Below are 27,001 nucleotides of genomic sequence, written 5' to 3'. Positions count from 1 at the left end.
AGCCAATCCCAGCGCAGCAGCTTCGCCAAGACTAGCCAATCCCAGGCAGACGAGGGCGGGGCTTTCCGGAATACGGGTGCGCCGTTTCGTGTCGAAATTCGGGTGGGAATTAACGTAAAAACAGCGTGCAGTCATGTGGTGAAACGGATGCTGCGTCAAAAACAGCGAGAGGAAACGCTGCGGCGCCGGTCCGGAGGGGTTTATTAGGCCCAAACGACGCGATTATTAATATTACTGACTATATTTGTGATGAGTTTGTGTTCGCAGCTGTGTATCTTGATCCGGCGAGCCGGAAGGCGGTGAGATGTTTTTTTTCGGGCTGTAACTCGCTCCACCCACCCAGTGCTGTGGTCAGCTGACTGAGGCACTTTTGCTTTCTGACTCCAAAGAAAAGAAACAAAGAAGCCGATGGGGCGGAGGGTCCAGAGAGGGATCTGAAGGAGCTCAACATGAGGGTCTGCTTTAACCATGGAGCAGCGGGGGAGAGGACCCAGTGCTGAGGGGGACCCAGAGGACCGAGCAGCGGTTTAGTGTGGAGGTTTTAAAGGTGGTAAAGTGAGGAGGACTGTACTGGTCAGTCATGTCCGAGTCCGAGTCAGCCCTGCCGCTCTGTAAGCGCCTGAGCTATGCGGTGGGACACTTTCTGAACGACCTGTGCGCCTCTATGTGGTTCACCTACCTGCTGGTGTTCTACCACTCGGTGCTGGGCTTTCAGAACTCCTATGCAGGTGTGCTGCTGTTGGTGGGGCAGATAGCTGATGGAGTCTGCACGCCTCTGATTGGATACGAGTCTGATAGGACTGCTGGATGTGGGACGTATGGAAAGAGGAAAACCTGGCATCTGATAGGTGAGTGTGTTTTGACCCTTAAGTAGCCCCTCACTGTAAGGAAATACAGTGTATTATACAGGTTCTCTGTGTTGAGTGTTGCTTTGGGGGACACTTTCACAAAATGTGAGGGTGTGTGTTCACTAAGCCCACCAGAATCTTTTTTTCAGGTATTTTCCATAGATATTGGCCTGATTTGTAATGGGTTTCTGGGAAAATGCAGGATTAAGCACTCATTTTACATAATTTAAGTGTACTTACCAAAGAATTGGCTGAAAATAGTGGAAAAGTGATGATATCTGATAGGGGTGGGAAACACCAAAGGCCCCACGATACGATATTATCACAATACTTAAGTCACAATATGCTGTTATTGCGATTTTAAACATTTTGAGTATTGCGATAATATATATTGTGATTTTTTTACCTTTTTTCAACTGCAAATTATGCACCCCAAGGGAAACTTTGTCCAATATCTGGTTTATCTAATGAGAAAGTTTTCAGCCTGTTCATCTCACTTATGTGATTTTTATCGCAGCAAAATTGGGCTGTGAAGCAGACAGACTGACTAACACTTTCATTAAAACTTTACTTTAAATTTCTGAAAAAATTATAGATACTTGACGTCGATGTATCGATACAATATCGCAGCGCAAAATATTGCGATAATATGCTGTATTGATTTTTTTGACCACCACTGTTATATGAGAGGCCCCAAAATGCCAACGTTTTTTTGTTGACTTTGTGTGCAATAAAAATGACATGGCAGTAACTAATTGCTGGATTGGTTAAAGTAATGACAAATATCATTCTCTTTTATTTTATTTGACTTCAGAGTTGAAAGTGGGCGTAATGAGTACAGTTATCCTACTTTCTCTGTCAGTTTTACAGCATAATTTTAGTAACAGCTTAACTGATCTACACTATTCAAAAGCAAATAGCCCTGGGCACAATCCAGTACTTTAGTGAACACAGTTTTCATGATCAGTTTTTGCCCATAATATTCTGCCGACGGTGTAAAGTAAGACACAGAGGAGGCTGTGATTTCCACCGCAAGCAGTGCTCTTTATTTAACACCATGACCAAAACATACAGAGACACAAACCCACGGGGGAAGTCAGCATAACCAGTGCCCAAAACCACATATAGATCAAAAATAAAATAACACAAATAACACATACACCCAACTAACAGCCTTTTTAGGAGGGCGCGCACCTACCATGAGCCTCCGTAAGCGCTATTGTTGACATGTGAGTAAATAATGAATACAAAACACTCATTACCCATAAAGTTTGCAGCACAAAATAAAATTGTATTACATTTTCTGTTATTATTATTATTGTTGTTGTTGTTATTATTATTATTATTATTATTATGTACACATGCAGTGTACTGTGCTTGAGTTTCACTGTTGATCTGCTGCTCAAACTGTTTGAATGCTAACTGTTGCAGGAGAGTCTTTAATCCGTGTTGCATTTTCAGTACCGTTCAGGTTATTTGTGAACAGAGTTGGGCAGAAAACTTTAAAAAGTAGTGATGGCTGAATATTGAATACTCTGTCCTGAATGTGTTTAGTAACATATCCCATTACAACACTTAAAAAAGTAACATATCCAGAATTCATGTGGAATACATTTAGAATACCTCATCTAGATTTAATTCACATTGTTTCTCTGTAACTGGTTGTCGGCCTTCTGTAATTCTTGACTTATATAAGTTAATGTGTTTCTTGAAAAAATTGACTTTATTTAAGTGCTGTTACAAACTTCTCTGTGTTACTTCAGTCCACTGCTGCTCCCATAATCCCACGGCCGTCTCCTGAAAGAAGCAAACAGTACAACACAGATGCTTATCACCTGTGAACACGTCCGTTGCTGAGAAGACTGTTAAGTTCGAAAATCCCAAAAGAGCTCAGTAACACTGAGATTAATAACTGATCACATTGATTTATCAGTCTACTCAGGCTTTAGCAGAGCTCAGTAACACTGAGATTAACAACTGATCACATTGATTTATCAGTCTACTCAGGCTTTAGCAGAGCTCAGTAACACTGAGATTAATAACTGATCATCACATTGATTTATCAGTCTACTCAGGCTTTAGCAGAGCTCAGTAACACTGAGATTAATAACTGATCATCACGTTGATTTATCAGTCTACTCAGGCTTTAGCAGAGCTCAGTAACACTGAGATTAATAACTGATCATCACGTTGATTTATCAGTCTACTCAGGCTTTAGCAGAGCTCAGTAACACAGATTAATAACTGATCATCACATTGGTTTATCAGTCTACTCAGGCTTTAGCAGAGCTCAGTAACACTGAGATTGGGTGGAAAGGTGGTATATACACTTAAATTTAGCAGGTGAATATTGTAAACATATTTTCCCAAAATGCAGAAAGTAAATGTATTCTGAATAACTACCTTTATGAAATGTAACTTGGATTAAATACAGATATTTATTTTCTGTATTTTGAATGCTGTTTTCCAATACTTGTATTCGGTTCCCCTCATGGCCCAGAAGGATAAGCGGTTTCAGAAAATGTGTGTGTGTGTGTGTGTGTGTGTGTGTGTGTGTGTGTGTGTGTGTGTGTGTGTATTCAGTTCCCTCCATGTTTGTAAGTGTTAGATTTTGACATTTCATCGTAGACCTGCTTATTTTTTTATATTTTAGGTGGCTGAAATGTCACAGCTGCTTTTGACTCAAACAAGTTACAGTTTCACAAGAGATTTTTAGAAGCGCAGACTCGCTCAGGTTTCACAAGCTTCCCCCACACTAACAGCGTTCCACTGATTAGCGAAGACTGCTGTGCTGTTACACAAAGACCCATTAGGGACAGTTTTAACAGACAGAAACCCCCAGAATTTACCACCAGTGGATTTCTGCTATTAATAAATTCAGAAAACTGCATGTACAGTACCCTGGTCAGATGACGCTTTGTTGATTTTCTAAGTGAAAATAAGTTACACATCCTCTACAGAGACACACTTGGGCACATTTAATAGACAATTACTGTTTATCTGCTGAATTTAATGTATTGGGAAAAATAAAATGAAACATGGCCTGTGCAAAAGTTATGGCACATTTTATATTTCCAATATGTTCAACTCGGCAAATAAACAGAAATTGTGCACAATAAATTGCTGAGAAATGTAATATTTAAGTGTGTTCTCTGTAAAAGATGTGCTTATTTTCAATTAGGAAATCAGCAAAACATTGTTTATATATAATAATTTTACAGACTGTGATAAAAGTTGAGGAAATTATCATAATGCTAATTTTGTGTATCGACACATGCCTAAAGATATCCTCTCTGTTCAAAGAAAAACATGTATCTCCATTTTTTCGATTTTCAATTTTCTACATTATTTGAACACAGTTACTGCCTTTTACACTGTGGGAAAATTTCACAACAAATTAACCAACATAAATGCTTCAGATTCGCTTGGAATAAAATCTTTTTACATTAACTTACATCAGAATAAAGAACGCTTTTGCCTTCTCCTGAAAAGCTTGTTTTTCTTTGGACAGTGACGATATGTTTTACTGCACCATCCCTTATATCTTCAGATACGATCTGTGCAGATATTTTTGGTTTTGGTTCCCTTTAGTGTGAGATAGTTTGAGTTATCTTTAAAAGTTCTCTCTGTATGTGCTATTGCGCAGGAACTGTCAGCGTCCTGCTGTCCTTCCCCTTCATCTTTAACCAGTGTTTTGGCTGTGACCCAAGCACTCCACAGTGGGTCGGTCTCATCTACTTCGTCCCCTTCATCATCATCTTCCAGTTTCGGCTGGGCCGCCACCCAGATCTCCCACCTGTCCCTCATTCCTGAGCTGGTGTCGTCTGAGCACGATAAGGTGGAGCTCACAGCGTACAGGTGAGCCCATCTGACCTGCTTCACCTGGTCAGACCCTTACTTCTCAGCACAGAGGAAACGGCTGGATAGGTTAAAATGCTTTTAAAGAGCCCATATTGTACTTTTTTCTTTTTTATCTCTCTGAGGTCCACTTATAATGTTTATGTACCAAAAAGCATCATAATTCATTTTTAACATGACCATCCAACCTCTCCTTATCCCTTAGAATTGAACAGGCTGTTTTTGTTACTGTGCCTTTAAGACTGATATATGTAAATGAGCCCTGTTCTGATTGGCTGCCCTGTATTGTGCCTTGTTCATAAAGCAGTCTAGGCTGAAACACTCTTTATAACAGGGGTGTCAAACTGAACCACTGAAAGGGCCATATTAAAAAATCTCAACAAATCTGAGGGCCAGAGAGCGTTTATATTTTAATACGCCGAAACGTCAACAGCAAAATATAGCCACTAGTAGGAAACCTCCAAATGTTACATGTGATTACTTGATATATTTAGACCACATTAGCTACGGATAACTGTTAAATCTCTTGAAATGTCCCCAGGATGTAGGTCTTTTAAACCTGCCTGTGTGCTCAATCTCTACGCCTGAGTGTTTATGGTATTTACAGTGTTTGTAGTGTCTATGTTGGTTGAACTGCAGCTGAAACACAGCTAGTGTGTTTGGTGATATGACGTGTGCAGTTGGGTGGAAAACTGCTGTCCTGTTTAGTGTAGTGTCAGTGGAAATTACGTTGCAGCTCACTGTGAAATGGGCTAATATTAATAGAAATAATCTCGAGGGCCTGTTTGGATTGTGCCATGGGCCTAATCTGGCCAGCGAGCCTTGTGTTGGACACATGGGCCTTATAACTTCAGTGTGAGAGGGCTGAACAGCCGTGGGCTGAATAGGCAAGTGCATGTAAATGTGTTGGCTTTTGTGACATCACAAAAACTCAAAACGGCATATTTTTGCAGCTTATTGTCCACTCTGTATGGACTGGGGAGGGAATGGATTTTGAAACATAAACAGTGTTTACTAACTAAATCACATTTTTTCTAGATGTGGACGATATAATCTCATACTAAGAAATTTTAACGATACATGATGTGAATGAAATGTGCAGTTGGTCAGTTTTCTTTAAGTGCTGATGATATCCACTGTATACTCAGAAAAGCATACTGTACTGTATTTTGACGTAATTCATCACAATAACGATGAATATGGTCACATTGCACAGCCCAATTTTTTTTTATCTCAAAGAAGTGTTTTTTTCCATGATATGGGCCCTTTAATTGTTCAGACTGTCTCACGAGCTTGACTCTCGTGGTAGTTAACCGTGTGTGTTTTCGTGCAGGTATGCTTTCACAGTGGTAGCCAACATCACAGTGTACGCAGTGGCCTGGATTCTCTTCCATTTCCAGTCCGGAGAGGATCCCTCCGCCACGGATAATCTCGGCCCCATTGACATCCCCGTTTTCAGAGTGAGTGAAAGAATGCGTGTTGTAGAAGCTCAGTAGCTGATTTTTAAGCTTTCATGTTTCATACTGACTCGAGGCATCACACTCAGCAAGTCACAACAAAGTGTCATTGTGAGTGACGACACAGGCGCTCCATTCAGTAGCTCATGCTTTTAGCGTCTGGAGCTCCGCTGTGTGCAGCAGCTTATCTTTAAATAGCTCTGTGAACTTCCTCGTTCTGTTCTGGATTAAATGCCTGAGTTTCACTTCTCCTTTTAACCTTTTGGCATTTGCATTCTGCTTAAAGACATTTCATGTTACGTTATTTTTACAGGTCTTTATGGCTAAACAGCATGTAGTTTTAATCAGCGTTTCATTTATTATTATTATTATTATTAGTATTATTATTATTATTATTGTTGTTATTTTTAAATTTACACTCGCACAGTAAAAGTATGGTTTAAAAATATTGTAATGTGTATCTGTAATGGCCCCTGGTCAGACAACATGTTTTGTTGATTTACTAAGTTAGAATGAGAGAGCACACTTAAACTTGGCATTTTTTGGTGTGAATTTTAGTGCAGTTTTAGTTCTTTTTAACGTTATTGGCTGAGTTTAGATAGATAGATAGATACTTTATTGATCCCAAAGGAAATTTAGCAGCCAGTATCAGTCACACAACACAGCACAGTTACAATAATAAGGGTGATACAATATAAAAAAGAAGAATGTATACAAACATCCTATCTACAATCCTATCTACATATATACAACTACAAATATGCAAAAATATGCAATAAGATCTATCCTGAGATAAAAAGGCAGTGCAGTGATGACTGTACAAGGAGGCGCAGGAAACAGAATGTAATGGCAATACTGAATAAATATGTGCATATATTGGTACTGAAATAAAGTGTCTTGGTGTGGAGTGTCCAGATGTGCAAGATGTGGGATAAGATGTGCAGAAAGTGCAATATGCACAGTATTGGAAGAAAATAAAATATAAAACTTTCTCATTTTATGTTTGTTTCCCTTCAATGTGCTAAATTCAGTAAATAAACTAAACAGAAAAATAAAAAAATAGAAAAATAAAATAAATAAAAATTGTGCATTAAAATGTGCAGATATTTGTTCTCTGTAGAAAAAAAGCAAAGCAATGGCATAGCAATACCATAGCAACCACCTGAGATAGCACAGCAATGTCCTAGCAATACCATAGCAACCACCTGGGATAGCACAGCAATGTCCTAGCAATACCATAGCAACCACCTAGGATAGCACAGCAATATCCTAGCAATACCATAGCAACCACCTGGGATAGCATAGAAATATCCTAGCAATACCATAGCAACCACCTGGGATAGCACAGCAATATCTTAGCAATACCATAGCAACCACCTGGGATAGCACAGCAATATCCTAGCAATACCATAGCAACCACCTGGGATAGCACAGCAATATCTTAGCAATACCATAGCAACCACCTGGGATAGCCCAGCAATGTCCTAGCAATACCATAGCAACCACCTGGGATAGCCCAGCAATGTCCTAGCAATACCATAGCAACCACCTGGGATAGCACAGCAACTGCTTAGCAGTACCATAGCAACCACCTGGGATAGCACCCCAACATCCTAGCAATACCATAGCAACCACCTGGGATAGCACCCCAACATCCTAGCAATACCATAGCAACCACCTGGGATAGCACAGCAACTGCTTAGCAGTACCATAGCAACCACCTGGGATAGCACCCCAACATCCTAGCAATACCATAGCAACCACCTGAGATAGCACAGCAACTGCTTAGCAGTACCATAGCAACCACCTGGGATAGCACCCCAACATCCTAGCAATACCATAGCAACCACCTGGGATAGCCCAGCAATATCCTAGCAATACCATAGCAACCATCTGGGATAGCACCACAACGTCCTAGCAATACCATAGCAACCACCTGGGATAGCCCAGCAATGTCCTAGCAATACCATAGCAACCATCTGGGATAACACCACAACGTCCTAGCAATACCATAGCAACCACTTGGGATAGCACTGCACTGTCCTAGCAATACCCAGTAGCCTAGCAACACCCTAACAACAAAATGGAATACCACAGCAACCTCATAGCAACACCATAGCAACCATCTGGAATTACTATAAACCTGATCAAGTTATCAAACGGTCAGTGCTGCTGCTTTAACGTTTGAAGCTTTATTAGCTGACTTTGTCATGTCAGCTTAGTTTGCTCACAAACTTCCCTTTGTAGTCTAATGTTGGTGTTTCTGAGGAAACAAACACACCCTGCCCAGTTAAATAGCCTTTTAAATATACAATTTTCAAGTGCCCAAGATTTTTGCACAGTATTGCATATAATTCATGTGGTGTCCTTGCTGTGTTGAATACAGGACAAACTCAAGATGGCTTAATAAAAATAATCAGTACATAAATGACAACCAGTCTCCTCCTCTCAGCTCCCTCTCTTCAATCATAGTAGTAGGTTCTAACATGCTGGCTGTGTGCTTTCAGAATCTGAGTCTGATCGTGTTGGCCATCGGAGCGCTCTTCTCCCTGCTCTTCCACCTCGGGACGCGGGAGACCAAAGACGAGCAGAGTGAGGACGAGGACTACGGCTCCAGTGAAGGAGAGCAGCAGCCTCTTCTCAGCCGAAACGCTCCCTCCACCCTTCTGCAGTGGCAGCACTGGCTCAGAGAGCCGTCCTTCTACCAGGTGACTGAGTTTATTATCTCACGCTGGGAGATGAAGGTTAGATGTTTTACAGCAGTGTTACTACAAAGTGTTTTTATTGTCGGCCCACTCGTGACTGTGGCTCTGAATGGCTCTGGTAGTGTTTCCCTTGTTTAAAGCTGTCAGATGTTCATGATTTCAAAGGTCGGACACTGGAGTCAGTGCTGACACTCACTTTGTTATCTAAATCCAATAACAGTGGCGTGGCAGCGTTTTCTGTTGAGTACTCTTTTTTTGGGCCCATATAAAAATCCCCACTGATACAGATTTTAAGGAGTAGTTTAATATGATTTAAGGAGCCCATATCCCACACTTTTCTCACATTTTATTTTCCCCTTGAGGTCGACTCTTAACATTTGTGTGGTTTTATGTACTAAAAAGAGTCATAATGAATTTTTACATGACCATTTTTCAGCCTCTCTTTATCGCTTAGAATTAAACTGGCTGTTTTTGTTACTGTGCCTTTAAGACTGATATATGCAAATAAGATATGTTGTGCTTGGCTGTCCTGTATTGTGCCTCATTCAAAAAGCACTCAGAGCTGAAACACTCCTTATAACTTCAGTGTAACTGGGTGGAGCTAAACTGCTGCAGGCTGAATATGCAGATGTATGTAAATGTAGTTCTTGTGACATCATAGAAACATGGAATTCAAAACGGGCTGTGTTTGCAGCTTAGTTTCCGTATATGGACTGTATGGACTGGAGAGTGAACAGAGTTTTAAAACTTTAGTAATGTGTACATATTACTTCAGACTCCTTTATTTCAAAGAAACATGGGTAGCACTTTATTTTGAATGGTCCTTTGTAGATGATCAATAAACTCTTAGCAGATTATAAGTAACATGTCAACAGCACGTCAGTGAAGTAGCAGTAGTGAAGCATCCGAGTACATTGAAGTAAATATCTTGTAGATGTTCTGTTGATACATTACTTACATTAAGTAGATGTGTTGTTAATATGTTACTTCCATTACACAAAACCTAACCTTACCAACCTCACCCAAAACCTAAACCGGGCCCTAATCCTAACCCTCACCCTGGCCCTAATCCTAACCCTCACCCTGGCCCTAATCCTAACCATAAACTCAACCCAAAACCTAATCCTAACCCTCACCCTGGCCCTAATCCTAACCTCAACTTCAACCCAAAACCTAATCCTAATCCTCACCCTGGCCCCAAGCCTGATCCTAACCTCAGCCTCAACCCAGAACCTAATCCTAACCCTCACCCTGGCCCTAATCCTAACCTTAACCTCAACCCAAAACCTAACCCTCACCCTGGCCCTAACCCTAACCTCAACCCAAAACCTAATCCTATCCCTCACCCTGGCCCTAATCCTAATCCTAACCTCAACCTCAACCCAGAACCCTGATCCTAATCCTCACCCTGGCCCTAATCCTAACTCTAACCTTAACCTCAACCCAAAACCTAATCCTAATCCTCACCCTGGCCCCAAGCCTGATCCTAACCTCAGCCTCAACCCAGAACCTAATCCTAATCCTCACCCTGGCTCTAATCCTAACTCTAACCTTAACCTCAACCCAAAACCCCATCCTCGTATGTTTTTGACATGTTACTGAGAGTCTGTTGAGTGTTTGTTTCATCTAGAAAGGACGACTCAGAATAAAGTGTCGCTGAAACGTTCTCTTGTTGGATGAAGGCGTCTTTCTGAAGGGGCCAAATCAGCGTCCCTCTGGGCCCAACTCTCAGGCCTGTTGTGCAGCACTGTAGAGGGGAAAAAAGTGTACGAGTTTTACAAAGAGAGAGACGCTAAGTCCAAGCAGCACAGTGAGCCAGTGGAAATAGGTTTTTCCATGATACGGACCCTTTAAAAAGACTCCAGTAGCTTTAGTCCATTTGTTTTTCTTCAGCTGCTGTAATCTGCAAACTCAGGCAATTCTGATCAATACAACAAGTAAACAAGTAAACTGTGTGTGTGATCAATACAACAAGTAAACAAGGGCTGAACGTTTTAGGCAACAAATCTAATTGCGATTTAAATTTCAGTTGTTTTCTGTAAATTAAAGTCCAGGAGCCGTATTACAGTCTTAACTCTGAAATCTCTGATCTGTTTAGTCTCCATGACGACTTCGGTACGGATTGAATTTAGGACAGTAGCTATTACAGAACAACATAATCTCCTCATGAACTCCAGATAAGAAAACAGCATCACCCAAACATCCTAACTAGACTAAACCTCCTAAATCCTGTCCTAACTTTAGGATGAACCCCAACAGGGTCCTCACTTCTGTTTAAGGTCCGTTTCTATGGTTTTTAGGCAGCTGTGTCAGCAGCATAGTTCACTACCAGCATAATGAGCTCCATTTATTTCTACTGTAAAACGCTGCTTTCACTGTGAGATGATTTTCTTTTCTAACTCTGCGTTTTAAAGATCTCAGACGCTGCAGACTCGATCTCCACCGCCCCTCTGATCACCTTCGTGTGTTAATGTTGATGATGAAATATTACAGTGATGGTGGTGAATAATGAGGAGACAGAGCTGAACGCGTATCTGTTTATTAGGAGGAGTAACGTTAGCGCGCTCGGCTAAAGCGTTTGGGAAATGGAGACTGAAACTGGAGACGGCGACGCTCTGATAAACAGCAGGGGGCGCTCTCACAGTATTCACATCTTACAGTTTATCACACTTTAGTTTTGTTTGATCTTTTTAACATCAGTAACGGCAGCTGTAACTTACATCTTTAACACTATTTTGATTACGTGTTTACATTTAAGCTGTGTGTGGAAATTTTTGTTGCTAGGCAACAGACATGACAGTTGATCATCGACTTCAATCACGCAAGTTAAGATTTTCTGAATTGAGAAGACGTAAGCTGCATTCCATTCCACAGGGTCCCTAAGCAGTACCGTTATGTTCCCTACACACTTGAACGCTGGATGTCAGATAAGGGAACTGCAGTTGATAAATTCCTTCATTCGGAACGTCCTGCAGTAGAGAGACCTACAATGACTGATGGGTAAACTTTCCTGCAGCTTCCTTTGAAGTGATTCCATTGTTCACTACTCCCTGTGCACTTTGAAGTTCACTTCCATCTGAACGTTTTCACTCCCTGTGGTTTGTAATCAGCCTTAAAAGGTCTGAGTACCCTGTGCAGTGCGCTTTGTAGGGAACTGCGAGGGCGACTGGAATGCACCTAAAGTCCTCATAGGAAAGTCTTTTTCACTTGGTGGTAATTGTTGTGACGCCGCCGGGCAGTTATTTCCAGGCACACGAGACCAGACTTCTGTCTTGTTGGAAGGGGAGAGATCCAAACATTCAAAACTAAAGGTCAAATTACTGTTTCAAAGACACATTTTAAATCACTGATAAAATCAGACCTCCTAAGTATTTTGTAGTGTTTGGCTCAGTTGTGCGCTAAACACATCTTTTTTCGGGTTGTTCTGGCTACTGCACTTGCTCAGATCCCCACAACAGAGGGGTGCTTTTCCCGCTCACGGCGTAACCAGCAATCTGATTGGCTCTTTTTCTTGAAGGGTGGGATTTACTCTTTATACAGACGCCAAGCGTTACAAGCTTTCCCATTTATATTTCAGCGGGTGGCCAGTCTCCTCCTTTATAATTTCTCTGGAGAAGATAAGATGCTGTAAAATGAGGTTCGGTAATACGAATTTGTGAACAATCTTGACCTGTCAGATCTTAATTTAGGACAGGAAGTTTCTGTAATGTGACCTCCGGTCTTTTTTTTGACCAAGAAGACAAAGTATGCCCTTTTTTCTGGCCAGAGTTTTAAATGCTGGGTGTAGTAGAGCAGACTGAAAGTTAGTTCTGGTTGTGATGTCACAACACCTGAGTGCTTAGTTGCTTCTGATTGGTCGAAGTCATCTAGATGTCGTTCATGAGCTCTCTGTGTTATTGGGTTTAATTTACCTCATTTATTAGTGAATTTACTTAAACCTAAAACGTGCTAAGATGACATTGTTGATGGTGTAATCACACTTTCAAACTGTGATTTCAGCAGGTTATATTAGATGCATTTAAAATTTTTTTGTTATTGTAAGCATGGTAGTGTTTTATGTTCGAGTTTATCGGTTCAGCCTTTATTGCTGTAAGGAGAGCAGCTGGTAACTGTCAGCTCAGACCATCTGTAATGAGTGGAGTAAGAAAATTCGACTAAATTAGTCTCATTTCTAGTACAAGCTGAAGTTTTGTTCTTGTTCTCTGTGCTTTTGCCCTTCAGGTCGCTGTCCTTTACATGTGCACCAGACTCATCGTGAATCTGTCACAGACGTACATATCCATGTACCTCATTAACACACTCCTACTGCCAAAGGTAAAACCACCACTCACACGACTACCTGACCTATCCATGCTCCTCCCACAAAAGTGTTCTCCACTGAACCTAATGAGACCCTGTACTGAACAACAAAATACCTGCAGCACTGTGGAAAAGTCAGAGACCACCGTTCGTTTATTTAATTTGAAGTCAAAATGGTCATTAAGTACAAGTTATTCATTTTTCAACATCAGGAAAAATAGAAAACCGAAAATCACACAGAAGCCTCAACACCTAAATATATTTCTTTCAGTGTTCAGTGAGTCACTCTTTACCTTTATTACAGCTTCCATTCTTTTCCATTCAGGAGACTCACTCTCAGTTTCTCAAAGAAATCTGCGGGGATATTTTTCTACACCCTTGTTGAGATGTAAACCACGTCATTCAGAGTATTCTGATGTCTAATAATGCATTGTAATGAGAAACTTACTGGCCCAGATGGTGATGGGAACCAGCAGTCATTATATCTATATAATCTATATATCTATATATATCTCAAAAACATTTAATGTACCAAACCACATCTAAAACCACCAGAACCTGCACAGTTTTTAAGGAATGTTGATGATGGTAAAATAATAATAAATCTGAAAAAATATTTTTTGGGGGTCTATTTTGCCTCACAGCACCCTGCATGTATCCCTCCACCGTGAATGTGTTTTATAAAAAAGGAAAACTTTATCTTTTACTAGCTTTTAGTAGGGCTGGGCGATAAAACGATAACGATAATTAAATATAACTTTTCCTCGATAGAGCGATACGACATGTTCGATAAATGTTCGATATAATACACCATTCTCACACTTCCACGTTCAGCGAAAGCCTTGGTGGCGTTTTCTACTGCAAGGAAAGCGGCACTACTGTGCTGTCGCCAGGAGAGGGCGCACTTCCGAGTTTTTCTACATGATTAGTGAGGGAGGGGGCCACGAGTAAGATGAGTCTTTAGCAACCACTGAAACGCAGAGTTATACATTCCCTGTTTGAGTGGAGCGACAGGCGATCTGCTGTCCTGTGACTGAGTGTGAGTGACGAGGTCAGTGATGTAACTATACTGTCCTACAGTGAACTCACCTCTTTCTGTACATCCTAACCAGCTTTAGCAGTGATAAATCACAATCCTCACAACTAAAGCGCTGTTGCAGCGCTCAGACAGTCATATTGTAACGTTTGAGGCATGGAGGCGGGATGCAAATGCGAGTTTTTATTGAAATGAGAGTCCATAATGAAAACAAAACAAAACCAAACTACAAGCGCAACAAGCAAACAAGAGACAAGATTACATTCACAATGCAAGACGAAGACTGAACAAACACAGGGGTATAAATACACAGAGGGGAAATGAGACACACCTGGGACTAATGAGGGGCGGAGCTACAAGCAGGTGGAACAGATAACAAGGGGGCAGGACCAAGGAGGAGACACAGAGCAACAACAAAAGCACATGGTACAAGAAAACAAAAGACACATGGCTACAACAGAGGGGAAAGAAACAGACACTCAGAGGGAGAAAAGAAGGAATCCGTGACACATATTTTAGTATTAGTGCATTCCCAAGCAACGAAAGTGAAAGAAGTGGGTTCATGTAAATTACAGCCCTGATTTAAACGAAAGTAAACTGAGGAAGCTGTGAGGCATTGGAGAGCGGGAGAGCGCTAGCTTTCCAGGCTAGCTGTTTTTAGCAGCTGGCTAACTTGAAGCAGCGCTCCGTCACTCGCACAACACGGAGAACTGATGATACTGTAGATCAAACACGACACAAAAGCACCTCTTTCAGTTTAAACGTACCTAAAAGGAGGACTCTGTTTGTCTGGTGTGGATATTTTGCGGTTCACCACTTAAACTACTACAACTGAATATCCAGTTGTCGCTGGCTGGTGTCTGAATACTGTGATGTCATGTGTAGCGGGGTAGCCGAGCGCTCGGCACCAGCTAAAATAATCTGTTTTCTTTCTTAAATTATGACTGTTACAAAATAGCCGTGCTTTTCCAGCTGGTAAAAACAGCTCAGCAGACACTCTGTCCCACTCTCCCATGACAGATCTGTGAAATGTTCCCCTGTTTGGTGAGTGTTTGTCGAGTTCCGACCATAAAGGATAGTTTAAAACAGCAATTAACCACCCAGGACCAAAAATCAGCCTTCAAACTTGAAAGAAATAATGATTTGATATTTATCGCGGTATGTATCGATATTGAACAATATAAATTTTGTTTATCGTGATAACATTTTTGGCCATATCGCCCAGCTCTAGCTTTTAGATGTTTGGTTCCTATCACCATTCACTGTGAACAGTTGAATGACTTTGTATCTTTACACTTTTAATTATGCTGAAAGTTTGAAAAGTCCAATCCAAATGCAGTTCCCCTGTCTATTAGATGGTGGTCTGCCAGGTCTTGCATGGTTGTTAGGGGTCCTGTTTTCTCTTAATAACTTTTTTTTCGTTGGCTTTCTCGTTCCTTATGCAGGTAGATTATCTTATATCTAATCTCTTCAGAAATACCTCTTGGAAAATGAACAGTTTGTACCTAATTGATGTTTTGTATGGCACTAAATGAAGGGTGGTCTCTGACTTTTTCTCAATACTTTACTTTTAGAGAGTGCCGTTAATTTTGTCATTTATAATTTAGAGAGTGCTATTAATATTATAATTTAATTTTAAATGATATTAATTGTCTATGTTTGTAAGAGATCACACTGTTAGGATGGATCAGGTGTAGTTTTTGTTGTGTAATCAAGTTAACGTTAGCAGGCAGCACAGTGAAGGTCAGTAGTGCAGCACTTTAAAGTCAAGGCTGTAGCCTGTTCAACAGTAGTTATGAAGAGAGCACATCTGTGGGCAGAGGCTGGACAGATCGGTCCACACCGTTTGCCACATGGTCTTGTTTATATGGTGCAATGTTGTCATTGTGATTTATGGTTTAACTCTGCCAGTCTGTCGAGTGTAACTGTTCCTCTCTCTCATGCAGAAGTACATCGCTACTATACCGCTGGTGATGTACGTCAGTGGCTTTGTTTCCTCATTCATCATGAAACCCTTCAGCAAACTAATAGGGAAATGTGTAAGTGTTGAAACAAGTTTCTCTCATCTTACCTTACGCAGACGGGTAGCCAGTGACTCAGCAGCTTCAACTTCACTCCTAACACTGAAGAGCTGAGTTGGAGCTATGTTGACGCCTCTTGATCTCTCCAGAGCTCTTGGAGTCATTGTCTTCAAGAGTAACTACTTCTGTGCAGTGAATAGAAACAAAAGCACTTAAAAAATCTCTGTGTGTGGATTTAAGAATATGTTTTACCATTAAACCTTAATGGCCAAGCCCTGTTCAGAAAAGATGATTTCATTAGCAGTGATTTTAACACAGTAAAAGTTAGGATCAACACAAAACCGTCATTTTCTGAAGTATCACAGTGCTCGATACCAAAATGATCCTATGGCAGAAAATTAAGGTAACACTTTACTGTAGGGTGCTGTTCATAAGGCTACATGACACCTACATAAGGTTGTCATTACAACTGACATTACCCTACATAACTGTTTATAAATGCTTATTACAACAGTCGTCATTCGTCATAAGGGCTACTTTAGCTGACTTTGATCAAAATTGGCAAATGTAACCTTTATAGTGAATGACGCTTATTGGAACAAGCATTTATAAACAGTTATGTAGGGTTATGTCAGTTGTCATGACAAGCTTATGCAGGTGTCATGTTATAAACAGCACCCTACAGTAAAGTGTTACCATAATCAGATTACAAAATCAAATTAAAATAACCATATTATAGTTAATTAATGAAATTAAGCTTAATTAACATCACTGATACACACTATATGGACGAAAGTATTGGGACATCTACACATCACACCCACAGGAGCTTTTATGCATCCCATTCTAAATCCATAGGCATTAATATGGAGTTGGTCCCTCTTTGCAGCTGTAACAGCTTCCACTCTTCTGGGAAGCTTTCCACAAGATTTTGAAGTGTGTCTGCAGGAATTTTTGCCCATTTATCCAGAAGAGCATTTGTGAGGTCAAACACTGATGTTGGACGAGAGGGTCTGGCTCCCAAACTCCATTCTAGTTCATCCCAAAGGTGTTTGATGGGGTTGAGGTCAGGGCTCTGTGAGGGCCAGTCAAGTTCTTCCACACCAAACTCACCCAGCCATGACTTTATGGAGCTGCTTTGTGCACTGGGACTCAGTTTTTGTGCTGATGTTGATGCCAGAGGAGGTTTGGAGCTCTGTAGTTATTGATCAGCAGAGTGTTGGAGACTTTTATGCTCTGTGCTCCTCAGCACTCGGCGACCTGCTCTGTAACTTTACATGGTCTGACACTTCGTGGCTGAGTTGCTGTGGTTCTTAAAACGCTTCTGCTTTTTAATAATACCACTCACAGTGTCACAGAGTGACAGAAACTAAACTTAAATCACTCCAACGAGCTAAAAATTACATCTTAACAAATGTTTCAGTTCTGGCGAGTGATGCTCTGATGGCTGGTTTCTCCTGTGTGGTGATACATAGGGGTCCAAAAGTCTGAGAGCACCTGTGAGAATGCTCTATTTTGCCTTCCTTTCAACTTTAATACAAATATTTTCATTACAAATTCTGTTCTCAGCACAACAATGAGTGAAAACTAGAATTGCTGAAATTTTAACATGAATTTCAGAATTTCTTAATATTTGATAGGCCTTTCCTTTGCTTTAATGACTGTGCACTTAAGCTGGCACAGACTTCTTAAGTTTGTATAAAAGCCTCTGATCAGTTGATCAAATCCACCTGAGAGTTGTCTGAAAATGAGCTTCACTGGAAGGAATGAGGATAAAAAAGACCTTTTGGGTCAATTTTGCATATTTGCATATGTTTGATGATCCAGAAATACTAAGAATTTTAGAATTTTGAATATTTCTTCTTCATTTTACTCATCATTGTATTTCTTTGTTTTGCATTTTTAAAATTGCAACATTCCAAGTTTAATTAAAAGCATCCCAGATTTTCAGTGTGTATCTGTTTTGTCTGTGTACAGCAGTGCATGACGACGAATTTCACACAAATTAAAAAATATATTACTATAACTTTTATTTTCTAGCTGCATTTTTATTGTATTTTTTCTTTTTAATTTATGCTTTTATTTTGTGCGTTTTAACTGTAATTACTAATACGTTCCTTTTCTGCTGATTATTTTTTGTTTTTATTCTGTTCTTCCTCTGTTGTTTGTACTTTGTATTGTACTTTAAGCTGCATTTTTAATATATGAAAAGTGCCATATAAACAAACATTATTATTATTATTATTATTATTATTGTTATTATTATTATTGTTATTATCATTATTATCAGTACAGCACCATTCACAATCTGATCACATCATTTAGCAAGCACAGTAAAGCAAAAAGAGAAAAGGAAATCTGAGTTTATCAGAATTATTGATATTAACTGGTCAGAGTTTTTTGGGGAAACTGTATTGGACTGGACTCTCCATATCCTGGAATTAAATGACCATATAGCTCCAAAACTGGGGGAAATGTATTGATGCAGGTAATCAGTATGGGCTGAGACCTGTGAGCATGTTTCATTATTATCATTGTCCACGAGTTTAATACCAGTCTTAACCGTATTGTGTACTGTATGCGTCTCTTTTTGGTCCAGATGACCTATTTCATGGGTCTGGTGCTGATCCTGGTGTTCTCCTACTGGGTTCTTCTGGACACTCATATGGGCGACGGTGTGTATGGAGCAGCAGTGCTACTGGGGGCGGGGTCAGCCACTATCTTGGTCATGTCACTCGCCATGACAGCAGATCTGATAGGAGATCAGACAGTAAGTGTCCTTAATAGGCTCATATTGTAGAAAACCAACATTTTTTGCAAATAAGAATTTTAAAATGTAACATTCACTGCCTGGTTCATATAGACCAATTAATATATAGAACAATGCACACGTTTACATACGTTTTAGCCCCGCCCATTCTCACTGAAGTGATGTGAAACGTTGTTCCTGCAGTCTGTAGTTACTGGAATGAGAGATGTGGGAAAATGATTAACCGTTGTGCTGTTCCTGGCTGTCAGAGAGCAAACTGATCATTACAGCCTTTCAAAGGATCCACACATCCGAAGTCCATGAGGATTTCAGGTCATCTTGGACTTTTTTAATGGGGCACCATTAAAACAGACCCATCAATCGGAACAGAGCTTGTTTACAGAAAATGTGAACTCATTCAAAAGTGCTTTCAGTTCACGAAACCACACAAACAGGGTTTAATGCAGGGGTCACAGCCTAAATGTTCAGAAGAGCCATTTTGTCCTTTCAACAAAAAGCAAACCACCTTGGGAGCCACAACATGTTATGTCCATTTTACCATCTGTAAATATGTCTCAGCATGTGCTGATGTGGTAGTATAGGCAAAAAAAAATGTAAACGAAAATGACTGCTGTAAGCTTTAGCTCAGCTATAGCTGCTTTTCTCACATCTCTGGCAGGAAACCTTACGTCAAAAACAGAACAGTTTCTTGTAAAATGTCTCTCAATGTTCGACTTTTTATGAGGCTGAAGTCGCTTCTCATTCACCAGCTTCTTGTTCGAATTTTCCCGTTCTACCACAGTGGAACTGGAAAATTCAAACGAGAAGCAGCTTCACGACTTTTTAGTGTTTGTCAGTTTCTCGTTGCAGATTAATTGTATCAGGAAACCAGCTGGAGTGATTATAAATGTAAATAAGTCAGTTGGTCTCTAAATTATCAATGTTCGTCTTAAATCTCTCTTTGCCATTTTGTTAGCTACTAGCTAGGCAAGATTGTTGTCTTTGTTGCCAATCTTCAGGGTTAAAAGGTGAATTAGCAGTTCTACATTAACTCCAGCATTTAAGACCATTTATTGTTAAACTGTGTTGAACGACCAGCAGAGCTTATTTTATTTTTTCTTAAAAAAATTCTGCTGTGAAGTCTCATGGTGCCGACCGCTGGTTTAGCGCAAAAAAATAAAATGCAAGAAAATTGTAAAACATTACCGCTGTAACAAAATCATTTGTGAATGAATGGAGAACTAAAAGCACAAAAAGTACATATCTAATATTTAATTTTACATTGTGCCTTTTGTTATACATACAAAGTCGTGTGCTTTAGCTGTCTCTTGCCCTTTATTATATTTGGGTTTTGTTATCTTAATACCTTTTCTTAATTAGTAAATGACCTCATAATGTGACCAATCTGTGCACACGTTTGAGCACACCTGGTCAAATGACATGTTTTGTTGATTTTCTAAGTGAAAATAAGTGAATACATCCTCTACAGTGAACACTAAATATGGCATTTTTCTGCAACGTTTAGTGAAAAATGTGTTTGTTTATGAAACATTTTATGCAAAATATATTTATATAACATATAAAATGTGGCAACTTTTACACAGGCCTCATTTTATTTTTTCTCCCATTATGATAAATTCAACAAATACACAGTAGTTGTGTGTTAAAATGTGCAGAAGTGTGTCTCTGTAGAGGATGTGTAACTTATTTACACTTAGAAAATCAACAAAACGTGATCTGACCAGAGCACTTACACTCTGTCATATGACCGTGACTGTAACTTTTTGGAGCAGTCCAGCTCCTGTATTAGCAGAAGTAAAAACTCTGCTTTCATTGAAACAATATTTCAAAAGTCATGTGGTTAGCTGACTGTGGGGTGTTTGTGTTCCTCAAAACTTTTCTCTGTTCTCTGACAGCAAAGCGGGGCGTTTGTGTACGGAGCTATGAGTTTCACTGACAAAGTAGCCAACGGACTTGGGGTCATAATCATTCAGGGCCTGCATCCATGCCAGTAAGTGTAACTGATAATATTTTAATCCAGTATGAATCTGCAGTGTGTGTAGTTTTACAGTCTGACAGTAATAATTGTGGAGCGATTTTAATCCAGTATGAATCTGCAGTGTGTGTAGTTTACACAGTCTGACAGTAATAATTGTGGAGTGATTTTAATCCAGTATGAATCTGCAGTGTGTGTAGTTTTACAGTCTGACAGTAATAATTGTGGAGTGATTTTAATCCAGTATGAATCTGCAGTGTGTGTAGTTTTACAGTCTGACTGAAATAATTGTGGAGTGATTTTAATCCAGTATGAATCTGCAGTGTGTGTAGTTTTACAGTCTGACTGTAATAATTGTGGAGTGATTTTAATCCAGTATGAATCTGCAGTGTGTGTAGTTTTACAGTCTGACGGTAATAATTGTGGAGTGATTTTAATCCAGTATGAATCTGCAGTGTGTGCGCTGGCTGTAGTAATTGTGGAGTAATACTGGTTATTTTTATTGTAAACAGTTGAATCTGTATTTCTCCGCAGTACTCAGGCCTGCTGTCCTGCGTGCGTGTGGTATTATCACTATGTGATGGTGATTGTAACTGGTGGAGTGGCTGTTGTAGCAGCACTCTGCCTTTGCACTATTCTCATCTGGCCTATCAAGATCATCCGCCGTGAGTAAACCTTCTTTATCTTTATCTTTATGTCCACTGTTATTAATAAAGGTTCTGTTCAGGTACATTTTTCATTCATCAAGGTACAAACAGTGTAAATGTTCCCTCAAAGGTGCAACAGTGGTTTTAAGGTCTGATTGTGAACCTTAAATAAGTTTTTCCAGGTGAAAAGTTCGTATTTGTACCTTTTCATAACCGAATGCTTTAAAACAGAACAGTAAAATAAAGTCCTGGAGACGAGACGGGGTGTGTGGAGTCAGTACAGCTTAGAACATATCATTTCAGTGGATTATGGTTCAGTTATGTTCCCTGACTAAAGGTACTGAGATGCCCAGTGACAAGAGGGGTACCTTTTTTCTGAGAGTGTATGTCTCTGTGATGTACTTTTCACCCCTTAAAACATGAGTACAAGGTCAACAATTTTCCCCAAATATTACAGGTGTACTTTTTACAACACTACAACTGACATCATTTAATTTAAGGTGGTCTCATTAAGATATTTTGTGTACAAATACCACAATGTGTTTAAAATGCCTGTTAATCTGATTCTACACCGTCAATGTCATTGTCACTATAAAACTTTATAACTTAATTTTTTAATATTAATATTAAGCTTATATTTGTACACATCGAGCTGCTGAAGTTGAACATTGCTAACTCTTGATATAACTGCTCCTGACAAGCGGGCTGTTCTGTGTTGCAGTGTCTGTGGAGAGACAGGTAAACGGGTCTGTTAGTAATCACACTGATGGTGAGCTTCATCGGCCTCACGGGTTTCACTTTGATCAGTCCGTAATCACAGTTCACTGAGCTCAACCAAAACTGCACATCATCAAAAAGAAATTTAAGACATGCTCTCAAAAATAAAGGTGCCAAAACTGTTTTTTTGAGCGATGCCACCGAAGAACCACTTTTGGTTCCTTAAAGAAGCCTTTCAGTGGACGGTTCTTTTAAAGAACAGTTTTTCTAAATGAGGTGTTGGTTATTCTCACAAACATGACAAATGTTGGAACCCAGCTGGGAAAATGACTAAAACCTGATATTTTCTCTCTTTTTTTTTTTTTTGAATATACAAACAGGCAAACCTGGCTAAATAATTAAATATACACCTGAATGATTCAGTTGATTTTAAATTTATTTTTAGTAATATTTTCCAATTTAGTTCCAAATTCTCATCACTGCAGCACAGTAAGGTCTAAAGATAAATCTGTCAATGTTTTTTTTTATGTTTTTTTTCGCAGCATTTCTCTATTATTGTAAGTATTTGAAAGCTAATTTGAAAACTAAAACATATATATTCATCAACATATAATATTTAACAGTTTTATCTCAGTACTGCAACAAACTTACAGCTATTGAGATTTTTCTTTTACTTGTGCCACAAAACATTTTGCTGTTTTTGTTCACTTCCTTACAGTTTACAAGGGAAACATTTAGATTTAACAGTTAAAATAATGCAGTCATTTTTTCTGGTTAAAAAAGAAAAAATTGATAAATCTGGGTAATGATAAACACATGTGGACACATTGCGGTGATGAGAATTAAAATGGAAAACGGCAAATAATTTTAAAGAGAAAAAGGAACTGATGATTACGACATTTAGTCATATTTACGGGCATGCTTTGAGGCAGTTTTGTGAGAATGACCTTTAAAGACCCACCACATAATGTAAAGGTCAAATGGTTTTCCAGCCATACGTCCGAGCCAAGATCCTTTATTTTTAAGAGTGTTGATGTCTGTTTATGTATCGATCCATGGAGGGAGCCTTATGAGCAGACGCCCTTCAGAACTCAGAAACCTCACACGCATGATTGAACCTGCCACTCTGTCACTGATTATCAGCTCACAGTCTGTGTGATATCAGGGGCTCCTAATCAGCCGTGAGTATTGTTTGCGGGGTTGGATTGATATCCTCTGTTCCCTGTGTGTGTGAACAGGCCTGGCTGTGATGAACGGCCTGATGTCGTCAGACGAAGAGGATTCAGAAAACAGCAGTGATTCGGGGGTCATCAACTGAACTCTGAGGAGGGTCCACTGCAAGGGGGGCGTAAGAAGTTTGCACATGCTGAACGAGATACATCATTTCCTGCAATACAAACTGCAGGCGTTTAAGTCTTTGAAGAGAAATTAACATATCCAAGCTCCGCCCACAAATGGGTAACAACTGTTGCTAGGTTGGACAAGCTTTACACAGTTTATTATAGAGCTTTATAGACTTTTATTATGGAGCTTTATAAAGCTATTCATTCAGCCTAATGAGAAACTGTAGAACAGACTCAGTTTATATCACAATATCTACATTTAGAGTCAGTTATTCATTCAGACTAATGAGAAACTGTAGAACAGACTCAGTTTATATCACAATACCTACATTTAGAGTCGATTATTCATTCAGCCTAATGAGAAACTATAGAACAGACTCAGTTTATATCACAATACCTACATTTAGAGTCAGTTAACACAACTCCGTGTTTGTAAAATACCTAAATGTAGAGTGTTATTAATTTCAAATTATGTTTATTTTGTATGCATGTAAAGGTCACATCAAACAAAACTCACCACTTTTGTCAGATTTTTGCCAATTTTCTGTAAAACTGTCCAACTTGGCAACAGTTGCTATGAAAGAATGCGTTTGTGGGCGGAGCATAGGTTGATCAGTTGAGCCTCTGGTAGGCGAAGGTTACTGATCATATCAGCGCACATTCATAGTTGTTCATCTCTTTTCATGTTTGTAAATACAATGGCTGCCCAGGTGGGCATTTCACAAAGCAGGATTTCTTAGTTAGCCAGATAACTTAAGCCTGGATAGTAACTTATCTGGCTAAATTGAGAAATCCTGCTTTGTAAAAATCCTCCCACTTTTCATCTCTGCTGAGTTTTATCTCAGTTATTGTAGACTCAGCCTTTTGTACAGTGACTTTGTTGTTTATAAGGCATTTTTGTTGTTAATGAATAATACAGGTTTGAATTACAGAGGGACCAGTGTCCCTGGCATTTTTCATGTTTGTGTATTCATAAAGGAATGGTTTATCTGATTTACCCAGTTTTCCACTTAACCCAGATGTAAACATGCTAGCGTCCAAATTTGACATCTTTAGTTCATCATCGGAGCAATCAGGCTAACATTGCTAACACTAGAAGTCAATAGTCACCCAAACCTTTTCTGTAAATACATCCCCATAATTTCTCTCAGCCCGCTCAAACTGGTCTTCATTAAGGTCACACAGACTCTTCAGTGTGGTTTAAGGCACAATATGACTTGCTGTGAAGTCTATAAATAAACAAAACCTCATCGTGTAGCTGATCGCTGCATTTTTGACCACAGGTGTTGTGCCAAATTTACCCTTCCGCCTATCGTGCAGGCATATGAATGCCATGTTCAGGATTTCTGTTCTTTCTATTTCTAAACGTATAACTTGAGTTTGAAAATTCAGCATTAACAGTTATTTTTAAAAAGAAAGAACAGAAATCACAACCAAAATCTGTATGACTTCTGTGTGCGCGAAGACTCAGCAATACACCCGTTGTCTGAAGTGGCTGCCTGCTGTGTTCAACTACACGGTGAAGTTTTGTAAGTCATACTGTGTCGTAAACCACACCTACAAGTCTGCACCACCTTAATAAAGACCTGGTTGTGTTTTGAGAGAATTTTGTGGATGGTATTTACAGAAAAGATTTTGGTGACTATTGACTTGTAGTGTTTGTTAGCAACACTAGCACATTAGCTCCAGCACTAAATTTAAGAAGCAAAATTTGGACACCAAACATTTCTTGGCTGATCAGCTACATCTAGGGTAAGAGGAAAGCAGTGTAAATTCAGTTTTTGGCTGAACTGTTCCTTTAAGTGCTTTAAATGCAGTTTACCAGCATCTGAATTTGACTGACAGTCACTAGATTCTACATTAGATACACTATTTTATCCTACATTGTTCTCTGCAGTTCTGTAAGTGTGAACAGATCCATTTAGCAGACATTCAGTGACGACAGAGTAAAACTCTTCAGTTATAAAGGGATCAGATACTCACTGAGGGAGCAGCTGTTATACACTGTTATCTTTTTTTTAAGGTGTTCAGATTCAAATGTTTATGGAGGAATGTGCATATTTGTTTAATGCTTTAACCGTTTTCGTTCGTCATAAGGGATTATTCTTTATTCCATGTTTTTTATTCTTTATTTCATGGGGAACACCGCTTGATTAAAGGGGGATATTATAGATTTTCCCGAATTTCTGCATAATTAAATGTTTAAGATGTAAACAGAGTGGTTTGATGTGAAATTCTCTGTTCTACAGAAACTTACTGAGTCAGAATTGTTCACAGTGGTGGTGATAGGAACCAGACGTCCACCTCTAAAAGCTCCCTCACAGAAAGTTACTACATGAAATGGTTGTGGATTCACTGCCTGAAGACTGACTTATGATAAAGTTCTGAGCAGATTTTGAACTAAAACATAGTTTTTGGAGGATGGGTAGATTCAGGGTGTCAGATTTTCCACTATTTTCCCATCATCAGCATTCCATATAAAACATAGCATTCCACTCAGAAGACTCGTGTAGGTTCACTGGTGGTTTTGGATAGTAAATAAAATGTCTATATCTGTGTTGTAGTCATGGTGACCCCTGGTTCCTATCACCACCACTGTAAAGACATCTGAGTCTCTACAATCAACAATTTCACACCAAACCACTCTGAATGACTCTGGTTACATTCCAAAGATGAAATTATGTCGAAATTTTGAAAAATAGGTGGAATTCCCCTATACATGGAGATGGACACAACTTGATTGAGATAAAGGGAGTCTGACCTTTTGTTTTCAGGGAAAAATAAATGATGTCATAGGTCTGATGAGGGACATGGAGCCTGTGTTCATTCCACTGTGTGTATGATTCGCTACTATGAGATTATGAGAAGTACTGAGACCACTTGTGAGAGATTTTAAGAGCTCTTTAAGCTGTTAGGGAAATCAGCACCGAGAAGCTAAGGAAGTTTTAAATGTCCAATTTCATGTTTAAATGTATGATTTTTAATGATTATATTAAAGTCCAGTAAATGAAAATATGTGAACAAATCTTTGGATGTTTCTTTACTGAGTGAATCGAGAGCTGTTTCAGTTTCATAATGAATACTATATCATCAAAAAGCTTGGCCATGTTATCCAGCACTCTCCTAGTTTCACCATCTACCTGCTTCAAAAAAGTGGTTCTTCAAGGGTTCTTTAGTTAATCACAGCCTGGAATCATATCCTGCTGGTCCACCTGGAGGTTTTGTTGCGCATGGCCTTAGGCCAGGGGTGGGGAACTCCGGGCCTGCAGGGCCAGATTCCTGCACAGTTTGGTGATTTTCCTGCTTGAGCCGCTTGAATCAACTC

At 39.5% G+C, this 27,001-nt stretch overlaps 1 protein-coding gene across 1 annotated transcript; it reads left to right on the top strand.

Moving 5' to 3' along the window:
- Positions 1-92: 92 nt before the first annotated feature.
- mfsd12a (major facilitator superfamily domain containing 12a) lies at positions 93-26,691 on the top strand. Its single transcript, XM_036565328.1, is given in 12 exon segments — positions 93-848; positions 4,495-4,613; positions 4,615-4,706; positions 6,040-6,166; positions 8,671-8,871; positions 13,090-13,182; positions 16,150-16,242; positions 18,824-18,994; positions 20,890-20,984; positions 21,504-21,634; positions 22,338-22,385; positions 23,572-26,691. Coding segments are annotated over 12 exon segments (1,518 nt in total). The 5' UTR covers positions 93-580; the 3' UTR covers positions 23,652-26,691.
- Positions 26,692-27,001: the final 310 nt, after the last annotated feature.

The sequence above is a fragment of the Colossoma macropomum genome, unplaced genomic scaffold (genome assembly GCF_904425465.1).
Source record: "Colossoma macropomum unplaced genomic scaffold, Colossoma_macropomum, whole genome shotgun sequence".
NCBI classification, from domain to species: Eukaryota; Metazoa; Chordata; class Actinopteri; order Characiformes; family Serrasalmidae; genus Colossoma; species Colossoma macropomum.
The sequence above is the reverse complement of the archived record's forward strand: the minus strand, read 5'-3'. Positions and strand labels throughout refer to the sequence as shown.